Here is a 20,661-nt window from a genome sequence, read left to right on the forward strand (position 1 = left end):
CATGCAACACAGTACCATAGTTAAGAACCTGACTCCCTGAGCCAGGCTACCTGGGTTCAAATCCAGGCTCTGCCACTTACCAGCTGAAGGACCTTGGCAAGTTACCTTACCTTTCTGAGCCTCGGTTTCCTCATCTGGTAAGGTGAAGATCACCTATCCTCATTGTGCAGATTATCACAGCACGTGTACATGTGTTAGCCTGTTATTACTAAGGAGCGAGTCTTAGTCATGCCTGAATCAAATCCAGGACTATTAAGGATATGTATGGGCAAAATCTGCACCTGAGGTCACATGTGTGCTCTTGAGGGATGAAAGGGAGGTGGGAGAACAGAGAAATAGAAGACTAAGACTCAGGGACGTCTTCCTCAACACATGCCGCTGACCTCTGAGGCAAATTAGCAGAGCCATCCCACTTAAGTTCAAAAGATCCTATATTAAACGACAACACGGTTCCATTTTTTTTCTCTTTAAAAATTAACTTCAAGTGGTATTATTTGAGGCATTAGAAAATATTGAATTCCAGGAAACCCAAGAGGGCGAGGCAGGACAACCACGGAGCAGCATTAGTTTTTAGTTGTTTTATTTCTAATCTCCAGCCTCTAGAAAAATGACTTGGGTGTAATCAAATGAAAACAATGAAAATAATACACTTGAAGGTCAAATAGCTAACTTAATAGGAAACTCATTAGAAACGTGGCTGGACAGATTCAGGGCCGAAGAGCTCGTTCGTCTGACTAACAGTGAAGAAAACTCCGGTGCTGTGTTATTAACCAGGGAAAGTCCTCACTTTTGGATCCGGTCTGCAGAGACGTCGCGTGGAACTTGCGAATCTGGCAGCAAAGGCAGTGTGTTAAAATGCTCAGCGATTCGCCATGGGTTCAAAAGAGTAAACACAAGCATAATACACCACTTTGCCAAGTTCAACAAACTGTTTCATGGGGCTCTGAGTCCCTGATGAGGGCAGCAACCAAATGGCTAAGTAAGTAAACCCAAGCCCAAAGGTATCGCTCACTGCTCACTGGGGATCACTGCCAGACGCACGTTCTTCTCTGGAATTCACCGATGACAAATGATCAGACCAAGACAAGTTTCTAGAGCAGGGCTCATTTCCTCTTGGTTGCAGGATTAAGTCCATATTTCTCAGGCTGGCCAATTAAATCTGAATCCCCAGGGGTGAGGCCCAGGCATCAGCATTTTTTACAGACGCCCCATGAAACTTCAGTGTGCATCCAGCATCCAGAATCCCTGATGTAGGCGATCCGGCCTCAACCTTCTCTTCTAGCACCTCCCAAAAGAAGGTGATACTCTAGCCGTGAAAAGACCTCTCAGAGCCCTAAACACCACATCAGGAATAATCAATATGCTTTATTAAGCATATTTATTAAGCATGTACCTGCCACTGTACTTAGCAATTTTATTCATGATCTGGTTTAATCCTCACACCCTTATCTAGAAAGTATGGAGCTACTGGCCCAATATTATAGATAACAGAACTGAGCCTCAGAGAGGTTAAGTCACTAGCCCAAGGTCACATAATAGCAACCAGAAGAGCACCTGGCTCATTCAAATCGAAGCCCACTTGGATCAATAAAATATATATTCACCCTACTGGCAAAGTACCTGGGACATAAGTACTCAATAAATTTTTGTGAAAGTAATAAGTGATCAAATGAATGAATGACTAGACGAGCGAATGAATGAATGAGAACACTGGGTAGAATTAATGACCAACAGCCCTTGTTAGATCAATTCTGCCATCTCCTGCCTTCAAAAAGGCCTCAGTCAGGATCTGCTTGCTGCCTGAGAAAGCTGGATTAAGGCACTCGAACCTGAGAAGAAAAATGTGAACTGCTTTGACTGTAGGCATTTCCAAACAACTGATGCTGGAAATGAGCCCTGCCTTGGTTTGTGACCTGCTGAGCTGCTGTTTCTCTAATAGAGTGGTTCTCAAACTTGAGAGTGCATCACAGTCACCCAGAGGGCTGGTTATGACACAGAACAGGGGACTCCACCTCCATCTGGGGGGGTGGGGACAAGCAATGTTCTCACTGTGGTCTGGGCTCCCTCTGAGAACTGTGGCTCACGTACATTACTGGAGTTTATCAGGGTTCTGCCATTCTCAAGGGGTTACTTTCCAGAGGCAGCCATACTCTGGGACTCCAGGACCTCTGCTGTATCCCAGGGACGCACGTCTTGCACCAGCCCCACCGCCCCTGGCTGTAAGTTGAGAGGTGGAGGTAGAATGCTGTCCTCCAAGCCTGCAGCGCACAGTACAGCCTTTGCGCTCTTGCAAAGACCCTGTCTCTTGGTTTCTCCTCTGCATCTCTGGCTGGAGTTTTACGGCAGTGATTTTCGCCAGGAGGCAAGAACAATAATATGCCCTTCCAGAAAGGTCTATCACATTCTCAGGAGGCAAAGGTAGCTTGAAAAAGCATACTGTAATGTACACATCTAGGAAGGTGGAAGGAGCTTTTAACTGATAGAAAACCCACCCGAAGTGTCTTTATGGTAGGAATTCAGAGAATTTTCTAGAATACAGACTCCTTTACATCTTCTCCAGGGCGGCAGGTCTAAGGCTCACAAGACCCATATGCTTATCGAGGAAGGCACATTTGTTTGGTTTTGCTTTTTTAAGCTTCAGAAACTCTTCCAAAGGTGGGAAATCACAGCTGACCAATGCCCAATGGGCTTCCCTCTTGGTTCTAGAAAGCCAGGACCACCCTTACCTAAGATAGGAGACATGATGAAAGAGTTGGCCCGGTCTAGCATATGGCAATGCAAAGGGCCAATGAGGCGATGTAATCTTGCAGGGCCAGGAAGAGAGATTTCCAGGAACAAAAACCAAGGGCAGACAAGTGAAGGCACCAGGGGAATCTCCCCCACTCACTCCACACACCCCCATCCCCTTCCCTCCCTCCGCCCACCCCTCCCCCCCACCCCTACCCTGAGGGGTGCTGTTACCAGATGGGGTGCTAAGTTTCCCTAAAGTGTTGTGCGGCAAGAAGTTCATTTCTGGTGGTTTTGTGGATCGGGTCTCCTAGGCTTTCAAAGGGGAAGGCAGGCGAGACAAAGTGCCTTTGATGTTTGCGCTCTGGGTCCTGAAATCAGAACCTCAGGCAAAAACTGTTTTTATCTCTTCCACCCTAGGCAGCCGAGTTGAAAGCTCTGGCGGGCACTTCCTTTTCAGCTGTTATTTCCATACTGTCAATTCCCACCCTGCTGAGAGAATGGAATTCCTTTGACTGGAAACAGGGTCCATCTCAGAGATGGTGCCGGAGATTTCTTTTTTCCTCTTCTCTCTCCATTAAGTGATTATCCTTAGTACCGCATACTAGAAGGTGAAGGTCTATCCTCTTCTATTTACTTAGCATTAGACACCAGTTACGGCTTGTGTTGACACAGAGTTGACAAATTTGAGGGTTAATCACCTTCACCCACAGGTCAATAGGAAAGTAACCCCAGGGTCTGGTTTGAGAAAGAAACATTTGAAAGGAAACACTTGATCTTTGAGTTTACCAGATCTGGGCCCCACACTTCTTCCTGAGATGTCTGCAGAAATATTTTCTAAAATACCCACAAAGCTGGGATTTAATGCTCTCACATATTTAGGGCAGCAACCCCTATGAACACCAGGGAATTCTCTCGATCATGGGTTCCAGAATAACGCTTGTCCCCAATTAGGGGCATCTGCAGACCACTAGATGATCTGGCTTGGATCAGGAGCACCGGCCTCAGAGTGCCAGGGACTAGGTTCAGCTCTCAGGTCCACCACTGGTTAGCCGGTGTGACCTTGGGAAGTTATTTGGCCGCTAAGACAAAACTTCCTTACCATAAACCAGAGCTGTTAACAGTATGCATTTCGTGGACATAAGGAATTAACTGAGATGATACAAGCACACATCCTAGCACAGGGTAAAACTCAATAACTCATAGCTATTATTAGTATTATTTTAAAGTGTAAATAAAAACTATTTTCTTCCTCAAAACTGGTGGCTTTGCCCTATTCCTGGAATGAAAGCCACAGCCCTCCTTTAGTCAATGTGGTCAAAATCTGGCCCTCCTCAGCCTCCTCCATCCCCTCCTGCTCACTCGCTCCCTCAGCCTCATAGACCCTCTGTCACTTCTGTCAACACGAGGTCCTTCCCTCCTCTGAGCATTGGTTCGTTTGCACATGCTGTTCCCCTTGCCTGGCATGCCCGCAACTTCGGGGGGCTCACTACCTGTTCCACTGAGGCTTCAGCTCAGTAGCCACGTATCTGTTCACTCACTGAATGTCAGCCCCGTGAGACCAGAGCTTGTCCTGTTCACCCCAATATTCTTAGTGTCTAGAACAGGCCCTGGCATGTAATAAGCATCCAATTTGTATTTTTATTTTGTTAATGAATGAATTGCTTTTTCTCTGGAACTAGTATGTCAATATCATGGATAGTACAGTCCAAGATAGTGCCTTCCCCTTGTGAAAGCCCGAAGTTCCTAAACATACAGGGTTAGATACATCATTGCTCTGCCACGTTGCTACTGCTGGGACTGCTGCTGCTGCTACTGGGGTGTGTGTGTGTGTGTGTGTGTGTGTGTGTGTGTGCGCGCATGCTTTAAATCATAAAAGTCCTGGCTAAAGAAGATATTGTAAGGATCTTCAATAGTCCTATTCACTTGGCTAAATGTCCAAACAGCCGGTTAGATGCGAAGCACTGATTTTTCATTCGGCAAATTTGTACATTTCCGTACTCAGCTAAGGCTTTTGATTGGCCTGTCAGGCAACCAATCAGCTTCCAGGGAGAAGGTTCCCCTTCACACTGTGATTGGCTGAGAAACCACACACTCAGGTCCCCCCACCATTGTTGCCACCAAGCTGCCCCTACCACACCCCAGGGATGCAAAGGATTGAAAAGGCCAACCTAAGGAGGATGCCTAGGGCACAGAGGTAGGCTGCGGAGCCTGCAAATTAAGACACAAGATCAGAAATACAGGGTTGAGGCCCGGCAGAGGAAAAGACAAATGGGGTCACTAGGCCTGTGTGCCAGGGCCACCAGCTAGCCATGATACCCTGTTATGAACTGAATTGGGTCCCCCAAATTCATAGGTTGAAATTCCAATGCCCAGGACCTCAGAATGTGACCCTACTTGGAGACAGGGCCCCTAAAAAGATCATTAAGATTAAATGAGAACATCAGAATGGGCCTTAGTCCAGTGTGACTGGTGTCCTTATAAGAAAGGGAAATTTGGACACAGATGCATACAGAGGGGAGACCACATGAAGACACGGGGAGAAGATGGCCATCTATAAGCCAAGGAGAAAGGCTTGGAGGAAAGCTACCCTCTGACTCTGATACCCAGAACTGGGACTTCTAGTCTCCAGAGCAGAGGAACAACACGTTTCTGTTGTGCAAGCCACCGAGTCTGTGGCGTCCTGTTGTGGCCACTACACCAAACTGATACACCCAGCAAGTCCTAACCTTCCAGAGTCTCAGTCTCTACAACTGAAAAATAGGACACCTGGCCTGCCCTCCTCACAGGTTTGCCACAGGGAGCAAATAAGGTGGGACGTGGGGGAGCTTTGCAAATTACACGGAGTTCTACAGAAGACATCGAGAGAGCTAACTTAGCTCTCAAAGCCAGGTCCCAGGGTCCTGGGCAGCAAAGCAGATAAAGTCAGAAGACCCTGGAGACTGCGGGGTCACAGGTGGAGGTGTAGGGGCTGGAAGAGCGCCTTGGCGATCCCTGGCTCCAAACCTCCGGGGAAGGGAGGGGAGCTGCCCTCCTCCACAGTTATTTAGTGGATGTGGGAGAAACAGAACTTGCGTGGGAGAAGGGAAAGAGAACAGAACAGAAACCAGAGATTTCTAAGAAATTAAAAGCCAAAAAAAAAAAAAAATCCACATTTAAGTCCCTGGGAGTTTTCTGGATAAAAACAATTCATTTCATTTGTATGGTATTCTGCAGGCCATAAAATGTTTGGTGGCAGTAGAGGTTTTTTTTTAACCTATTTGAGGTCAGGAATCCCTCTGACAATCTAACAAAACCTATCCACCCTCTCCTCAGAAAAAACTAATGTAGGCACTGCCCAACATCTAAAACATTACATACCACCATGGTCCTATCCTGCAAGGATGAACAAGATCTGAATCTATGCTGTCCAATATGGCAGCCAAGACTCATGTGGCTATCGAGGACTTGAAATGTGAGTAGTGGGGCTGACAAATTGAATTTTTAATCATTTTATTTTAGTAATTCTAAGTTAAATATCCATCTATGGCTAGTGGCTTCTGTATTGGACAGTGCAGTTATACACTATTTCAGGGGGTTTATAAGCACTCTGCAGTTCACCCACTGGCCCTTGCCAATGGACCAGGCCAAAGGAACCACTTGTAATGAGTACACTGTCTTCATGATAATTACCTTTTTTGAGCTTACCAGAACATGTATCATCTAATTTAATCCTGTCAACAACCCTTAGAGGTAGAACTGTTACCCCCGTCTTATAGGTGTGGTTATTGATGCCCTGAGAAAACCCTCAACTTGCTCAAAGTCTCATGTTGAGGCCACAGTGAAGGATTTGGGACTAAAACACAAGAGTCTGATGTCAGAACTCAGGCTCTTTCCTGACTCCCGAAAACCTATTGATAGGGTTTTATGAATTGAGGCCCAAACTCCTACCTGAGACCTTGATGGAAATTATTTCTAGTCACCCAAAGAACTTTAAATTATGTGGTACCCATCTTTAAAGTTATAAGCAAGGGCTTCTCTTCTTCTTGAAGCCTCCAGCAGGAGCTGAACTGAGACCAACCTGACCTTGATAACAGAAATGTTTTTCCATTAAGTTTCATCTCTGTCCTTCCCTTGAGAGTACAGATTCCTGTTCTCCATTCCACCTTCAGGATTCCCAAGGCCAAAGTGAGCACGATGCCGGTGAAGAAGTCAGGCTTCTCTGTGCCAGACTTCAGTTATCACAGACCATCTCCCAAATAAAGAGTGTGCAAACTTCATACTGGGTTCGCACTCTCTCCAACGTCCTGATAAAGAAGGCTCCTCCCCTAAGCCAAGAAATCCCAAGCACAGCACCGCATACAGAGCATGGCACCCACACGGGTCCACATTGTACTGGTCATCCTTTACAGCTGCCTTCAGGTTTTCATGGTAATCAGGTCACATGGAGGAAAAACACTCAGAATTGTATAAAACTCACTCTCATCCTGCATTTTATATCTCCACTCACTTCTAAACTCTAGAAATTCCCCTCATTGACAGGCATATTCAGATTCATTTTATCAACGTAGAATTCTACTTTTGCCAATTCTTCCTCAAAAAAAACAAAACAAAACAAAAACAAAAACACACCTCCTTCATGGCCCAGCCTGTATGTCATGAAAACATCTAAGCTCCAGGACTCCACAGTGCTAAATATGTTGCTTATATATCTACATAGTATTTTTCTATCATGCTTTGTATTGTGCCTTGAAAATGAGATTTTTAACCACATTTAACACAGTGCTTAACCAGACACAGATACTCGGTAGGCCACTGGTTCCCACCCTCGTTAAAACACAGACTTCTGGGCCCCACCCCAGAGTTGCCCATTCATCAGGTCCTCAGTGAGGCCCTTGAATCTGCATTTCTAACAATCCTAATTTATACTAATGTTACTGGCTCAGAGTCTGCACTTGGAGAATGACTGCAAGGGATGTTTGTGGAGAGAATAAATGAATGAACGAAGATTTCCCTCAAGCATTCTATCCTCAAGGGCTCCAAAAATGAGCTTCAGAAAAATCAAGATAAAACCTGTTACCAACATTTACTTCTAGATGAGGAGAAAAAATAGAGACAACAGGGGGAAAAATGGCAAAAAAACAGCAGAGAACCAGAAGAAGGAGCACTTAGAATAGATACCAGAAAAACTTTCAGGTTACCATCTGGCTTCCTCTTAGCCACTACTGTATAACTTATTATGCTCAGACCATAATTAAAAATATTACAAGTATACCAAATTAAAAATAGGTTCATTTTTCTGACTCAACTGTATATTTAAAAATATTCTGGAGAAACACTTTGACTCAGGAAGTCCAAGCCTAGAAAATTTCTCATAAGAAAAAAAAATTACGGAAATGAATATAAAAATGATTACAAGGAGGATCCCTAAAGCTCTGTTTATAATAACTAGAAATCTGAAACAACTTAAATATTTAAGAAAAGGAATTAGAGTCAGTAAATTATGATACATCCATAAATGGAATACTATAAAGTCTTTCAAACTGTCCCTACAGGGAATATTTATTGACATAGAAAGAGATGCATAGTATAAAACATGAAAAAATTTTAAGTTAAAAAATGGTATAAACAGTAAGATCTAACTTTGGATAAAAATCATGTACAGATATAGAGAAGTAGATAAAATATAAATAAATATAGCCAGAGTGATATTAGAACTGGGGGGTTAGAATTGAATTATTTGTTTATTTATTTTTTTATTTTTATTTACTTTTGAGAAAGAGAGACAGAGTTCAAGCGCAGGAGGGGCAGACAGAGAGGGAGACACAGAATCCCAAGCAGGCTCCAGGCTCTGAGCTGTCAGCCCAGAGCCCGACGCGGGGCTGGAACCCACGAACCGCAAGATCATGACCTGAGCGAAAGTCAGATGCTTAACTGGCAAGCCAACCAGGTGCCCCTGAAAATATTTTTAAATTTTAACTTTTGTATTTCAATAATTTCTGCAATAAATACATATTGCTCAAGTAATTTTTTTTACAAGATATTAAAAAAAGAAAAGATAGGCTATAGGAAGCTTATACTCTCCATTTCTTCCCAGGAAGGACCAACGAGTTGAAGTTCAAGCATTTTTGTGACTTTTTTTCCCAGCCCCGCTCTTCCACAAACACCACTTATGACTTGGACTCCATTTGTGAAGCATCTGCTCCGCCGAGAGATCCCTCCTCTTTCTTGGTACTTCCCGGACCTGCTCAAAGCTAATTCCCAACTCAAAGAGCCTAACTTGGAGTAACTCATTACTCCACCATTGGGGCATTTGCGTTAGGCAATGACCTTTACAATGGATCCACCATGACCCTGGTCACCCAGCAAACTGCCATTTTTCAGAAACCATGGCTGTCTCGCATACTGGCTTTTAATAAGGCGGGTTGCCTAGCAACCGCCAAGGAACTGGCCGGGAGGCGGAAGAAGGCACCAGCCGGAGCTATTTATGACCAAAGGGAGCCGTGCTCCGTGTGTCTGGTTGCGTTCGAGGTAACCAAATAGGAGATAACACCCAGCTATTTTTGCATCATGAAGAAAAAAACTACTTGGCTGTTGCCCAGAAGGGCAATTACCTAAAAATCTTGGCAGGCCCCATGGTATGAGAAATGGTAACTGATACGCGGGTGAAAAAAAAAAAAAATCACTGACCTTCATAAATACTGATGATATGAGGATGGTTGAGGGATGACATGATCTCAATCTCTCGTCTGATGTGAACCATGTCTTGTTCATCCTTAATTTTGTCCTTACGAATGGATTTTATAGCAACCTATAAAGTCAGGAAATGAAATGTTACTCAGAGGACTAAACAGATGCAAATCAGCCATTGGGGGAGTTTGGAAAATAAATACAGATGTTACTTGTTGGCAGAACCGACAATAACCAAAACAAAGCTTCAAAATACCCCCTGTCACGTCTTTCATTTATAGCAAAAACACCCTTCTCCTGACAACAGAAAACATCAGAGTCCAAGAGCCTGGGGTTTGGGACGCTGGGTTAGGGGGTTTTATTTTGGTCTTGTTTCCCTTGTTTTGTTGTTGTTGTTGTTGTTGTTTTCCCATAGAGCAGAGGTTGCTTCACGTGGCCAAATTCGTTTACTCTAGGAATCCTGATGCTTTGAAAAAAGGAAACCCAAGAGCTCAGTTTACAGGGTATAGATGATTAAACATGGATGGGTGAAATCAGGATCACTCAGCCCCAGCGGGCAGCTGCCGCAGCAATGGCTGGTGAAAGCTTCCTTGCACGGCGCTTCTCCAGGCCAGTTCTGCTCAAATGCAGCGTTTTAAGACTCCAGCCTATGCTGTGGTTGTGCAACTGCTCAGAGGCCAAATCCTTCCTTCATCCTTCCTCTGGCCCCGGGCACCTTCCATCGCACATGACGTGACGTGACGTGACGTGACGAGACAAAAAGGCTCTGCTATAGAAAAATCAGGATGAAACAAAGGGAGGGACAGCCAGACTCCCTGCCTGGCCCCAGATGATCCCCGTGCCAATGTCTGCAAATCCAAACTGTAGAGGCCTGCCAGGGCCAACGCGCAGAGCAATCGCTCAAAAGAAAACACATAAATAAAAAGGCATTAAATGACAACGGGAATCTAATGAGGAAAAATATGTTGGCCAGTGGATTCATCTTTGCTCCTAAACAAGTTGCTTGGTAATTTAGTTCACCCTGGCTCTAAGGGAGGCAAAAAGTACTCGGGGGGGGGGGGGGGGGGAGGAAGGTGTCCATGGGTAACAAGGAAGCTTGTTACCAACAGCCAGCTTAGTCCCTTCCAAAGTGGTCCTCCTATGACGTCAGCTCTCACCTGGACCACCCTCTCCTAGATGAAGGCATTTAACTCATCCCTCTGGATCACAGAGACATGAAATACCCCGGAGAGACAGCGTCCTCATTACCAGCAGCCCACGGCCACACCTCGATTACGACAGGGGGAAGCCCCGTCAGCCTCAGCAGGAAGCTACTCACATCTGGGAACGTTTGCATCTTCTGGTTTACACCGGGTCCCCACCAGGCACTATACATGGAAACTACAATCAGCCCATCTATAATTCAATGAGAATTGGGCAGCTACTATTATTATTGCTGTTTTTGCCATTTGCTGCCCTCCCAACAAATGTCAATGGACTAGCAGGCCCACATATCTCTCCTTTGCAAAAGCCTCCCCAGCTGTAATAAAATCAGTATTTGTGTCATTACTTGGCTCTAAACTAGCGGGGATCTTATTCACTGCTTTATCTCCCGTGCTTAACTCCGCGTTGGCACGTGGCAGGCCTGAAAAACCCTTAGTGTGGGCAGGCAGGCAGGTGCTAGGTAGACAGAAGGGGAAGGAGGAGGGAGGAGGAAGGAGGGAAGGGAGGGGGAGGCAGGGGTGATGTTTGCGGTTAGGTGATGAGAACCCAGACCAGAGAAGCGACAGTGAAACCGGAGCATAAAAACAAGGACCACTCTAGTCAAACACCACCACCAAGACAGGCACACTGGGAAGATGCTTCGTTTTTCTCTGGCATCCTACTGCAAGGGCAATCGAGGAATGGACAAAGCAGACTGGAAACGCTGGACGCCCTGCTGTAAACCCAGGGAGAGGCACCGTCCTCCCCTAGACTGGGAGCAGACCCCGAGGCGGAGGCCGGATAAAAGGAGGCTGCCCAGAGATGATTGAGCCTCCAGCTTCAAGGCCCCTTTTCACCAGGGTGCCGGGCTCAAGGCCCTCCGAAAGCCCCATTCAGTATGCAGCGAGAAAAGCCTCCCTGCGCTGACGTCAAATGTAAAGATATGACTGGAAGGCTTTATTTTGTCTGAGCAGGGCCTGCGATCCTGGGAGCTTGTTCTCGGAGGAAGCAGACAGTGAGCACACACAGGCCATGGAGGATGTGGGTGGCTGTTGGACCACCTCCTGCATTCCTCCATGGACTAAAGATGGGCCAGGGGAGAAACCACCCCTTTGATTATGCAGCAGGCTGAACTTGGCCTCAAGGAGGCTCTACTGTCAAAGGACAATAGGAAGAAATTCTTTCCCCATCCAGGGTCAGGGGAGGGTAAAGACATTCTGGGGGGTAAGAAAATAAGCCCACTGGTCAGCTCCCCCCAACAGTGGGGCAGGAGGCCGACTGTCTCACAGCGCCGTTTGCCAGGGGGATGTTTCCAGCCCAGTATGAAAAGGAAAGTGCTCACATTCTAACAAAACCCCACTCAGCACTGAGGAAACTAAAAGGGCTCCATAAATGTTAATAACCATGGTGGTTGTCCCTCCACAAAAGTTTCCCTCTTCCTACAATGAATCTTCTATTGAAAATGTAAAAGAGGGCTCATTCTGTCCCCTCTTTCAAAGGGTTGGTGGGAAGTCCATCGAAGAAGGCGGGCTAGAAATCACTTAGAACCATGCAATTGTCAAGGCCAGGGGGAGACTCTCATTTCAACTCCCAAGGGCAGTGAGATGACCCACCCAAGGTCGCAGAGCCAGTTAATGGCAAACCACGGACACAGTAACAACCACTGTAATAACAGCAGGTGGTCGTGGAGCACTTCCTATACGGTGCAGACGTTGTGCCAAGTGCTCTACACGTCACGGATCTTTACATCCTTATTCAGGCTTCAGCTCCAGGATCCCTTAGGGAAACCCTCCCTGAGCCCTTTAGGGGATGAGGCAGCTCCTGGCCACCTCCCTCTCTCCACACCTTTCCCTACTTCATCTTCGTGGGGACATTCTGCACCCTCTGAAATGCTTCTTGGTTTGCTGCATATTCAGCCTGTGACCAAATCCAGCTCATGGCCTGTTTCTGTAGGACCCAGAAAGCTAAGAATGGTTGTCACAATTTCAAAGAGTTGTTTATAAAAGGAGAAAGAGATCTATAAGTGTAGTTCCTGTAACTTAAGGTGGTGCCTGCTTCATGAAGTCGAAGGATAACCTGAGCCAGCACAAGGCAAAGCTGTGTTATGTAGTGGTCAGGAACATGGCTTTGAGTCCGGGCTAAAACCACTCATTAGCTGTGTGACCTTGGAGAGGTGACATAACCTTTCTGTGCTCCAGTTTCCTCATCCATCAAGTAGGGAAAGAAGGGGACGTCAGGTGCTTGGAACATGCCTGGCCCAGGATAAGTGTTCAATAAATGGCAGCATGTTTAACCTGAAGAGACTGCCCCCTATATAGGGCCTTCCTGCTTTCCTTCCTTTCATTCTTGGAGCACACTTGAATTCCTCCTGGTTCCTCATGGGCCAGCAAGTAAAGGCCTAGGGAACATATGTTCCCCAAGTACATAAAAGTCAGGAGAATCTCTCTCCAGGTCTTTAAACTGTACCCTCCTCTGACATGTCAGGAAGCCCAGAGCAGCTGGGGCTCACCCACCATGATCACCATGGCATCTGAGCCTGAGACCAGACAGAAGGATAAAGCAACCCCAGGACTATCCCCCCCCCTGCCCCCATCTCCTTCTTATGGTCACCTGTGCAGGTGACCAGGGGAATAGAATGGCCTAGAATGAGGCCAGAAGATGGCCTCAAGACATCCACTTCAGCCTCTCTGCATTTGGACTGTTCATTCACTTACTCCTTTTGGGTACCTACCAGGCACCAAGCACAGTGCTGGGACTACACAAAAGGAAAAACCAGCAAGATTCTGCCCCAGCCCTCAAGGTTGGGGTGGGGGGTGGGGAGCAGAGGAGGGGAAGGACAAGGGCAACGAGCAAAAATTACACAAGTGATCACGCAATTTTCCTCGTGACCGAAGGCTACCAAAGAAACACGCACGGGTGCCAGAATTCTGGAGAAAACCTTCTCTCCAGTTTCCCTCAGTCCTCGCCCACATCGACAAAGAAAGATAGAGGTGGGGAAAGGGCCCAGCAGGAAGAGATTACCAAATGTCTGAAACCATACACCCTCCCCCCAAAACATCCAATTTGTTCCTGCACGAGCCAGAGAGATGTCACTCCGCCTTCAGAGTGACGGGAACTCACGCGCAGTACAACCACTTTCATAAATGTTCCCAAGTCTAGACAGCACCGTGTGCCTTATAAAACGGTCTGCCTTTAAATAAGGCCACCCTATAGTTTAATGTTTAAACCGTAGGCAGCAGCGGGGCTGGCTGCGGACCTGTGAATTCTGCCCTGCGGTGCCTGCCTGTTTAAGAGGCACACCGAGCCCAGCCAGTCCCCAACCCTTGTTAAATGTAACAGGCCCAGTCTCCTCTTCCATGGAGGCAGTTTTTCCTTTGTGGAATAATCACCATCAGCCACCTGTTCTGCAGCCTGCTGGGTGTCCTTTGCCACAGCGGCTGCTGTGAATGTTAAGAGCTTGGTCACTGGGCAGGGTTCTGGGAGGCAGACGGCTGTGAAAGCCAGGCTTTTACTGACTAGCTGACCTCGTTCCGGGAGCCTGACCATCACAGATCTCAGTTTCCTCATCGGTAAAATGGGGCTAGCAAGGCCCACCTCTTGGGGCTGTTGTAAGGAGTGGGAGTAACACAAGTAGAGTGCCTGGAGCACAGTAGGTGCTTTTACTGATGGTGATGACTATAAACGAGGCCTGGCAGATACAGGGTCCTGGACCATGTTTTCGGGGGGACGAGCCCACAGCAAATCATCTTATAGGCCTCTCCCTTCCCCTTTCAGTACATACCTCCTCCCCTTCCCCAGATTTGTAATAAGTAAGCAAGAGCAGGTTAAAATTCACATCCAGCCTGTGCGCCTGCAGAGAGGGGGGCAGCCAGCCGTCTTCCTGTCCTGCTTTGGGGAGTGGAGGTATTTCTGGGCAGGTTCTACATTTGCCAGGCTCTGACCAGGAGAATCACTGCCCTTTTCCCTCCACAGCCACCTCCCACAGATGCTCATTCACTGCCACGTCAGCCTGCAGAGACTGTCCTAGAACAGTGTTTCTCAGACAGGGGCCACGGACAGCTTGTTAAAATGCAGACTCCGGATGCAAAGGTCTAGTGTGGGGCCTGGGATTCCGCACTTCTGGCAAGTGCACCCCCAGGTGATGAGAGCGCTGCACGTCCAGGGACCACACTTTGAGTAGTGAGGTCTTAATGCTCTTTGGCCAGGACATAGCAACAGTTTAAGATCAGTGGCACTATTCTTAATAATAGCAGTAACTAGCATTTAGTAAGTGTTAGCTGTGTGCCAGGGGACCTTATCTCATTTAATCCTAACTAAAACCTCATTTGTTACAGGAGGAAACTGAGGCACAGAAAAGACAAATACTGCCCAAACTCACACAGTTTGTAAAAGATAGTGCTAAGACTTCACCCGCAGCAGCCTGAGTCCACCACCTGCTGATTCTAGAAGCTGTGGATGAAGCTGGGGTAGACGGCAAACACGGCAAGTGACAGAAGCTCTCAAAGGTCAGTGTGAAGGGACCCCTCCAAGCACATGAAGTTTTATAGGGTCATATGTGAGGTCTCAGGAGGCAGAATTGGGGGTCTGAGTAGCGGGGAAGAAACACGACCATAAACACGGCATTAGAATCACTTAGTAGGAACAAGCTTGCATTCTAATCCCGGCAATAGGAGCTGGCAGCTTCCCGGCCATTCACAAGGTGTGATCTCATACCCGGCCACAGGAGCTCCAGGGCACTGAGTCAGAGCAGCTCGGGGATCTTTTCTCACCAAGGGGCCCGGAGGCCACTTGCAGTGGAGGTAAGCAGCCAAATCAGGGTGGAGGCCGGCGTAGGGGTTCCTGCTCTTATCTGGTTGATGGTCAGAGTTCGTGGCAAGGCACAGTTCCACCCCGGCCACACAGATCCAAAGACCCCAGGATCACCAAATGGCTTCCATTCAGAAAGGCTATGCGTGGCCGTCACCACGGTGATGCCACCCAGGAGGCCATCCTGCAGCCAAAGCCCCTAATTAATTAAATGACCCCCAGCTCTTTTTGAGGAGCCTGGCCAACTCGAGACAACACTCGAGCAAGTTGCCATGATGCAACCGACCCTACAGGGACCCGAGCCAAGTCCTCCACGGGGCCCATGGGCCTCTTCCTCTCCGGCTTGTTGATTCATGTCATTACATGGATGTTTTTTCAGACAGAAGCAGGTTGGAAGCCAAGAGCTGTATCAACACGCGCTGAGGAGATGCGCCCAGACGCCAGGGAGCATGGCGTGTGTAAGGAAAAGCTTTTTCTTCAAAGAACGGCAACCCCCTTGTACCACCACCAGCCCTTTAATCTTGTAAAAGTTTCTGAAAATATAATCCTCTCTAAGTCGGTTCTCCATCCTTGACTTCCAAAAACTCCCCATCAGAGATGATGTGTCCTCCGATGACGCTCATTTTTCTCACATGAAAAATGTGTTCTATTTCCAGAATTTGAACAGCAAATCAGATTTTTATCCGACGGGGCTAGGGCCTGCTCACGGGACCCCCAGAGAGGCCTGGGATGTTTTTTATCGACGTGCACAAGGCTTCCCTTGCTCTCCACAACCCCTCTTCAAGGACTGGGCTAAGCGTGTCATTGTTGCATGGGGTGATGCCACAAAGGAAGTGGAATTCACAGCTCAGAAATTACGGGCACGTTTACACTCCTTGTACTGCGCTGGGGTTTGTAAACACCAGATAGCGGCCATGGCTGACCAGGCAGGAATCAAAGGATGGGGGGCAGGGGTGCGGAGAAAGGCCAATGGAAAGTTAACAACAGCGGCCATGGCAAAAGCAAGCAACAAGCCAGTTCAGAGCACATAATCTGATTGTCTGGGAGCGCAGTTCCTCCCTCAAAGAGTGGGGAGCGAGAACACCACCTGCACCAGGCCCCGGCAGCCCAGGGGGGCTGTGGGTGCTGAGTGTCAAAATGCAGCTTCCGGGCCCCACCCCAGATGTACTGAATTCCAGCATCAGCAGTTGCTACAAGCTTCCCAGGTGATTCTGCCGCCCTTTGCAGCATGAGAACTGCCATTATGTTACTTAAACCAGAGTTAATGTCGCTATGATGGCACTTCTTACGCCGTAACCCAAACACCATGCGGTCATATTCAACACTGGATGATTAATGAGAATTAACGAACTGCCCATCTATATAGAGGGGGACTGAACACAAGCTGCTTCCCTGAGGGGATGCTGCGACCCGCGTTAATTTAACCCCCGGCAAATGGAAGGTTTGCTCCCATGCTGCGAGGCCCCAGAAGCTGGCTGCTAACGGGTTACTTCATGCTCTGCACACAACCTGGGGCTCCCACACCTGAAAAAGTAAATGTCTCCAAAGGAGGAGAGAGGAAGCGAGCCCCGGAGCCTCGCGTTCTGACCGCTCTGTGACAGAGGATGTGGCTGGGGCTGTGGGGAGCCTTCTCTTAGCAGAAGCCTCCAGAAGTCTCTCCAGGCTCTAATGAACAACCCCAAGCCCCCCTGCGTAAAAAAGGCCTCTGCTAGCACAAGAGATGCTACACAGACCACAGCAGAGTCACAGAGAGACAGAAAACGCAGGCCTGTTTAGCTGGAACTCGAGTGGCCAGGCAGCTGTTTATTTTTGGGCTTTCACGTTTCTAAAAGCCAAATGCAACACCAACTCAGAATTCTAAAGTGCAGCTGCTTTTCTTCCAGATTCCAACTGTCCTGGGGAGGGAGAGGAAGGGCCTGGCCGGAGGGCAGAGGTTGGACAGCCTCGACCGGTAGCATCCAATAACTCTGATGCCGTTCGTAACCCGGCTTGGATATGCTTAGGGTTGTGTAATTTGTATTTATCAATCTCCAAGCCCAGCCAAGAAACCACATCAGCACCTCGGCCTTGCCCTCAGTCACGGCAACTTGGCCAGGTGCCCCTGAACAGTGGTACTCAGGCAAGCCTATCATAGACTCAGTTTCCTCATCTGCAGATGAGGATGACAAGCGGTCCAGCCCCACCAGGTTGACAGATTGTGTACAGGGTGGAAGGCTGAGAAGGCAAACAGTCACAGGCACGAGGTGTAACGATCACTGATCACCGTTACATCAGATGTCAGAGCTGCGAGGACCTCAGAATGTTCTATGCCAACCCCCTCATTTTATAGGTGAGGAAACTGAGTCCCAGGGAGGTTAAAGCACAGGCCCAAGTTCACAGAGTTAATAACAGCACTGGAGCTGCAGGAAGATTCCTGAATCTCACTTCAGTCTGAGATTAATACTCTGGACAAGGAGTGCTAATCAAATTCCAAGCCACAGCTGGCAGCAGGACTAAAACGGCCACCCAAAGATTAGCCATGCACACACGAGGCAGGCCCCAGAGCAGCCAAGCCCCAGACCTGCTGCGTTAGTAATAAGCCAAGATGGGGAGATACTCCCAAGCGTGCTGGCAAAGTAGGACCTGTCTCACAGCACGGCACAGTATCTCACCTCCATCTAATGTCAGGGGGCTCTCTGCCCACAGACATGCAGGGGACGCGGTCTTTAGTCCAATTCAGTCCAAACCTCGTTCCAATTTCTGAAGCCTGATTTGATATCACACATGAATAGGCATACTTGGGAGGGTTTTATCCCATTATTTCTTAATTCACTGAAAACAGCGCTTTTAAATATTAACTTCAGGCTGCTGCTGTAGCCCTGACCTTGCGAACAATGCACAAGGGCCACAAAAGACCTGAGAAACATAATTAGTTTTCCAAAGGGGGGCAACAAGAATTAGTCACTTGAATTTAGCTGATCCGGGTGAGCAGAACAAAGAAAAAAGGTGTTTTTTTAATTTCTTAAGATGGTGAAATATATAGAATGTGCAAAAAAAAAAAAAAAAGGAGGGGCGTGGCTTTATATTGCGTGTTTTAACCACAGATGATTTTATAAATAAGTGAAAGGAAAGATTCTTCAGACGTTATTTTTATCCCGACAGAGCTCCTATTCGGAAAGCTGAATTGTGGCAATCAGAGTGTGCAAAGACATACCAGACAGGTAAGGAACAGTGGATGGGCTACAATCCGTCCCTCTGGGGGCCTCATTCAGCATCTTCTCACAAACCAGAGTTTCTTTTCTGTCCAAAGGAAGCTCTCATTGTCCACTGCCCCGAGAGTGAGCAGGCTGGGCCCTGCTCCAGAGCGCCACTGCACAATCTACCCCGATGCTTCCCAGCCTGCTAATCAACTCCCTACAAACCTGCCGGGCATGCCTGTCACAGCAGCACTTCCAGCTATACATGCCCAGCCCCAGGCAATGCAGCCTGACCCCCAAGGAGCACGCTCAGTCCCCAGCGGGCATCTTCTGCCATCCCCTTAGGCAGGTGACCTCCATGAGCTTCATCCAGCACCCATCACTCAGTTCCTACCCCCAGGGAGGTTGGGGCAGGGGACTGTGGTTCTTACCGCGACCCAAAGAACAGCCCGAGTGGAGAGTGTGATGCTTCTGGACATCTGTGCTTTTCATTTTCTTTTTTTTTTAATTAAATATAGTTTTTTTAATGTTTATTTATTTTGGAGAGACAGAGAGATATACACACAGAGAGAGCAGGAGAGGGGCAGAGACAGAGGGAGATGCAGAATCTGAAGCAGGCTCCAGGCTCTGAGCTGTCAGCACAGAGCCCAATGCGGGGCTTGAACTCACGAACCGTGAGATCATGACCTGGGCCGAAGTCAGCCACTTAACCACGGAGCCACCCAGGCACTCCTGCGCTTGTCATTTTATCTGCCGGGATCCCTCCACTCCCTATCATCTGCAACTAGCTTCTTCAGCTGACCAATTCCTCCAGATCTGTCCCCTACCATGAGCCCCCGGAATGCAGATATAGGTCTGCTTTGCTGACCTCGGTTGCCATTCACCCAGAGACCATTTCTGTTTTACTCACCTTACCTCCAGTGCCTTGCGGGCAAAAAGCTGTGGCTCAAATGGACTCCAAGATATTAAAAAGGAGCCTGAACATTTTGTCAAGTGAAATAAATCATACACAGAAAGGCAAATACTGTACAATCTCACTTATATGTGGAATCCAATAAAGCAAACCTGATAGAAATAGAGAATACGTTGGTGGTTGCCTGGGCCCGAGGGGTGGGGAAATGGGAGATGTTGGTCAAAGGGCACAAACTTCCAACTATAAGATGAGTAAGTTCTGGGGATCTGATGTGCAGTATAATGACCACAGTTAACAACACTGCCTTACGTACTTGAAAGTTGTTAAAGAGAGGAGATCTTAAGTGTTATCACCATGCATGAACTTGTGCACATGTACGCACACGCACACACACACACATACAATGATAGTTACGTGACGGGATGAAATGGTTAACTAAGGGTTAACATTTTGCAATATATATGTGTATAAAGTCATCACGTTCTACACCTTAAACTTACATATGTTATATGTCAATAATATCTCAATATAGCTGGGGGGGGGGTGAAAAGGACCCTTAAAAAGATGTCTAAACACAGCTACCTGCCACTGAGTCTTCTTTTATTTATCTGCCTCTCAAGTGTTGAATCCCTACTTGTCCTGAAATCACTGAGCCTGACCTTGTCTCTAAAATGGAGATAACATGATGGTACTTAGAAATGGGGCCCTCGGGGAGTGATTAGGTCATGAGGGTAGAACCCTCAAGAACGGATTAGTGCCTTTACAAAAGAGACCCCAGAGAGCTCTCTGGTCCCTTATGACAAATGAGGACAATGTGAGAAGATGGTCGTCCATAAACCACGCAGGGAGCCATCCCCAGACACAGAATTCCCGGGCACCTGACCTTGGACTTCAGCCTCCGGAACTGTGAAAAATAGATTTCCATTATTTACAAGCAAATAAATAAATCCATAAAAGGGAGATAATAATAGTACCCACCCAGAAGCACTGGGAGATAATTCACAATAGCTGAGAGTAAGCCTAATAATTACTGGTTATAAGCCCTGACTATGGGCCAGGCACTGGGCACCACCCTGTTTCTCAACCTTTCACTCATTTAATTCTTGCAAAAACGTTATTATTTCTGCTTTCTCAATGAATATAAACTGAGACTGAGGGAGGTGAAGTAACACACCCTAGGGCACTCAA

The 20,661-nt window shown here is 47.5% G+C and overlaps 1 protein-coding gene across 1 annotated transcript in view; it reads right to left on the bottom strand.

Moving 5' to 3' along the window:
- Positions 1 to 20,661, bottom strand: part of NUAK1 (NUAK family kinase 1) — a 73,264-nt gene that overhangs the window by 30,931 nt on the left and 21,672 nt on the right. Inside the window, exon 2 of the mRNA XM_027070943.2 lies at positions 9,397 to 9,517. Coding sequence (XP_026926744.1) covers positions 9,397 to 9,517 — 121 coding nt within the window. The remainder of the gene's footprint in view (positions 1 to 9,396; positions 9,518 to 20,661) is intronic.

This window comes from Acinonyx jubatus, chromosome B4, assembly GCF_027475565.1.
Source record: "Acinonyx jubatus isolate Ajub_Pintada_27869175 chromosome B4, VMU_Ajub_asm_v1.0, whole genome shotgun sequence".
Taxonomy (NCBI): Eukaryota; Metazoa; Chordata; class Mammalia; order Carnivora; family Felidae; genus Acinonyx; species Acinonyx jubatus.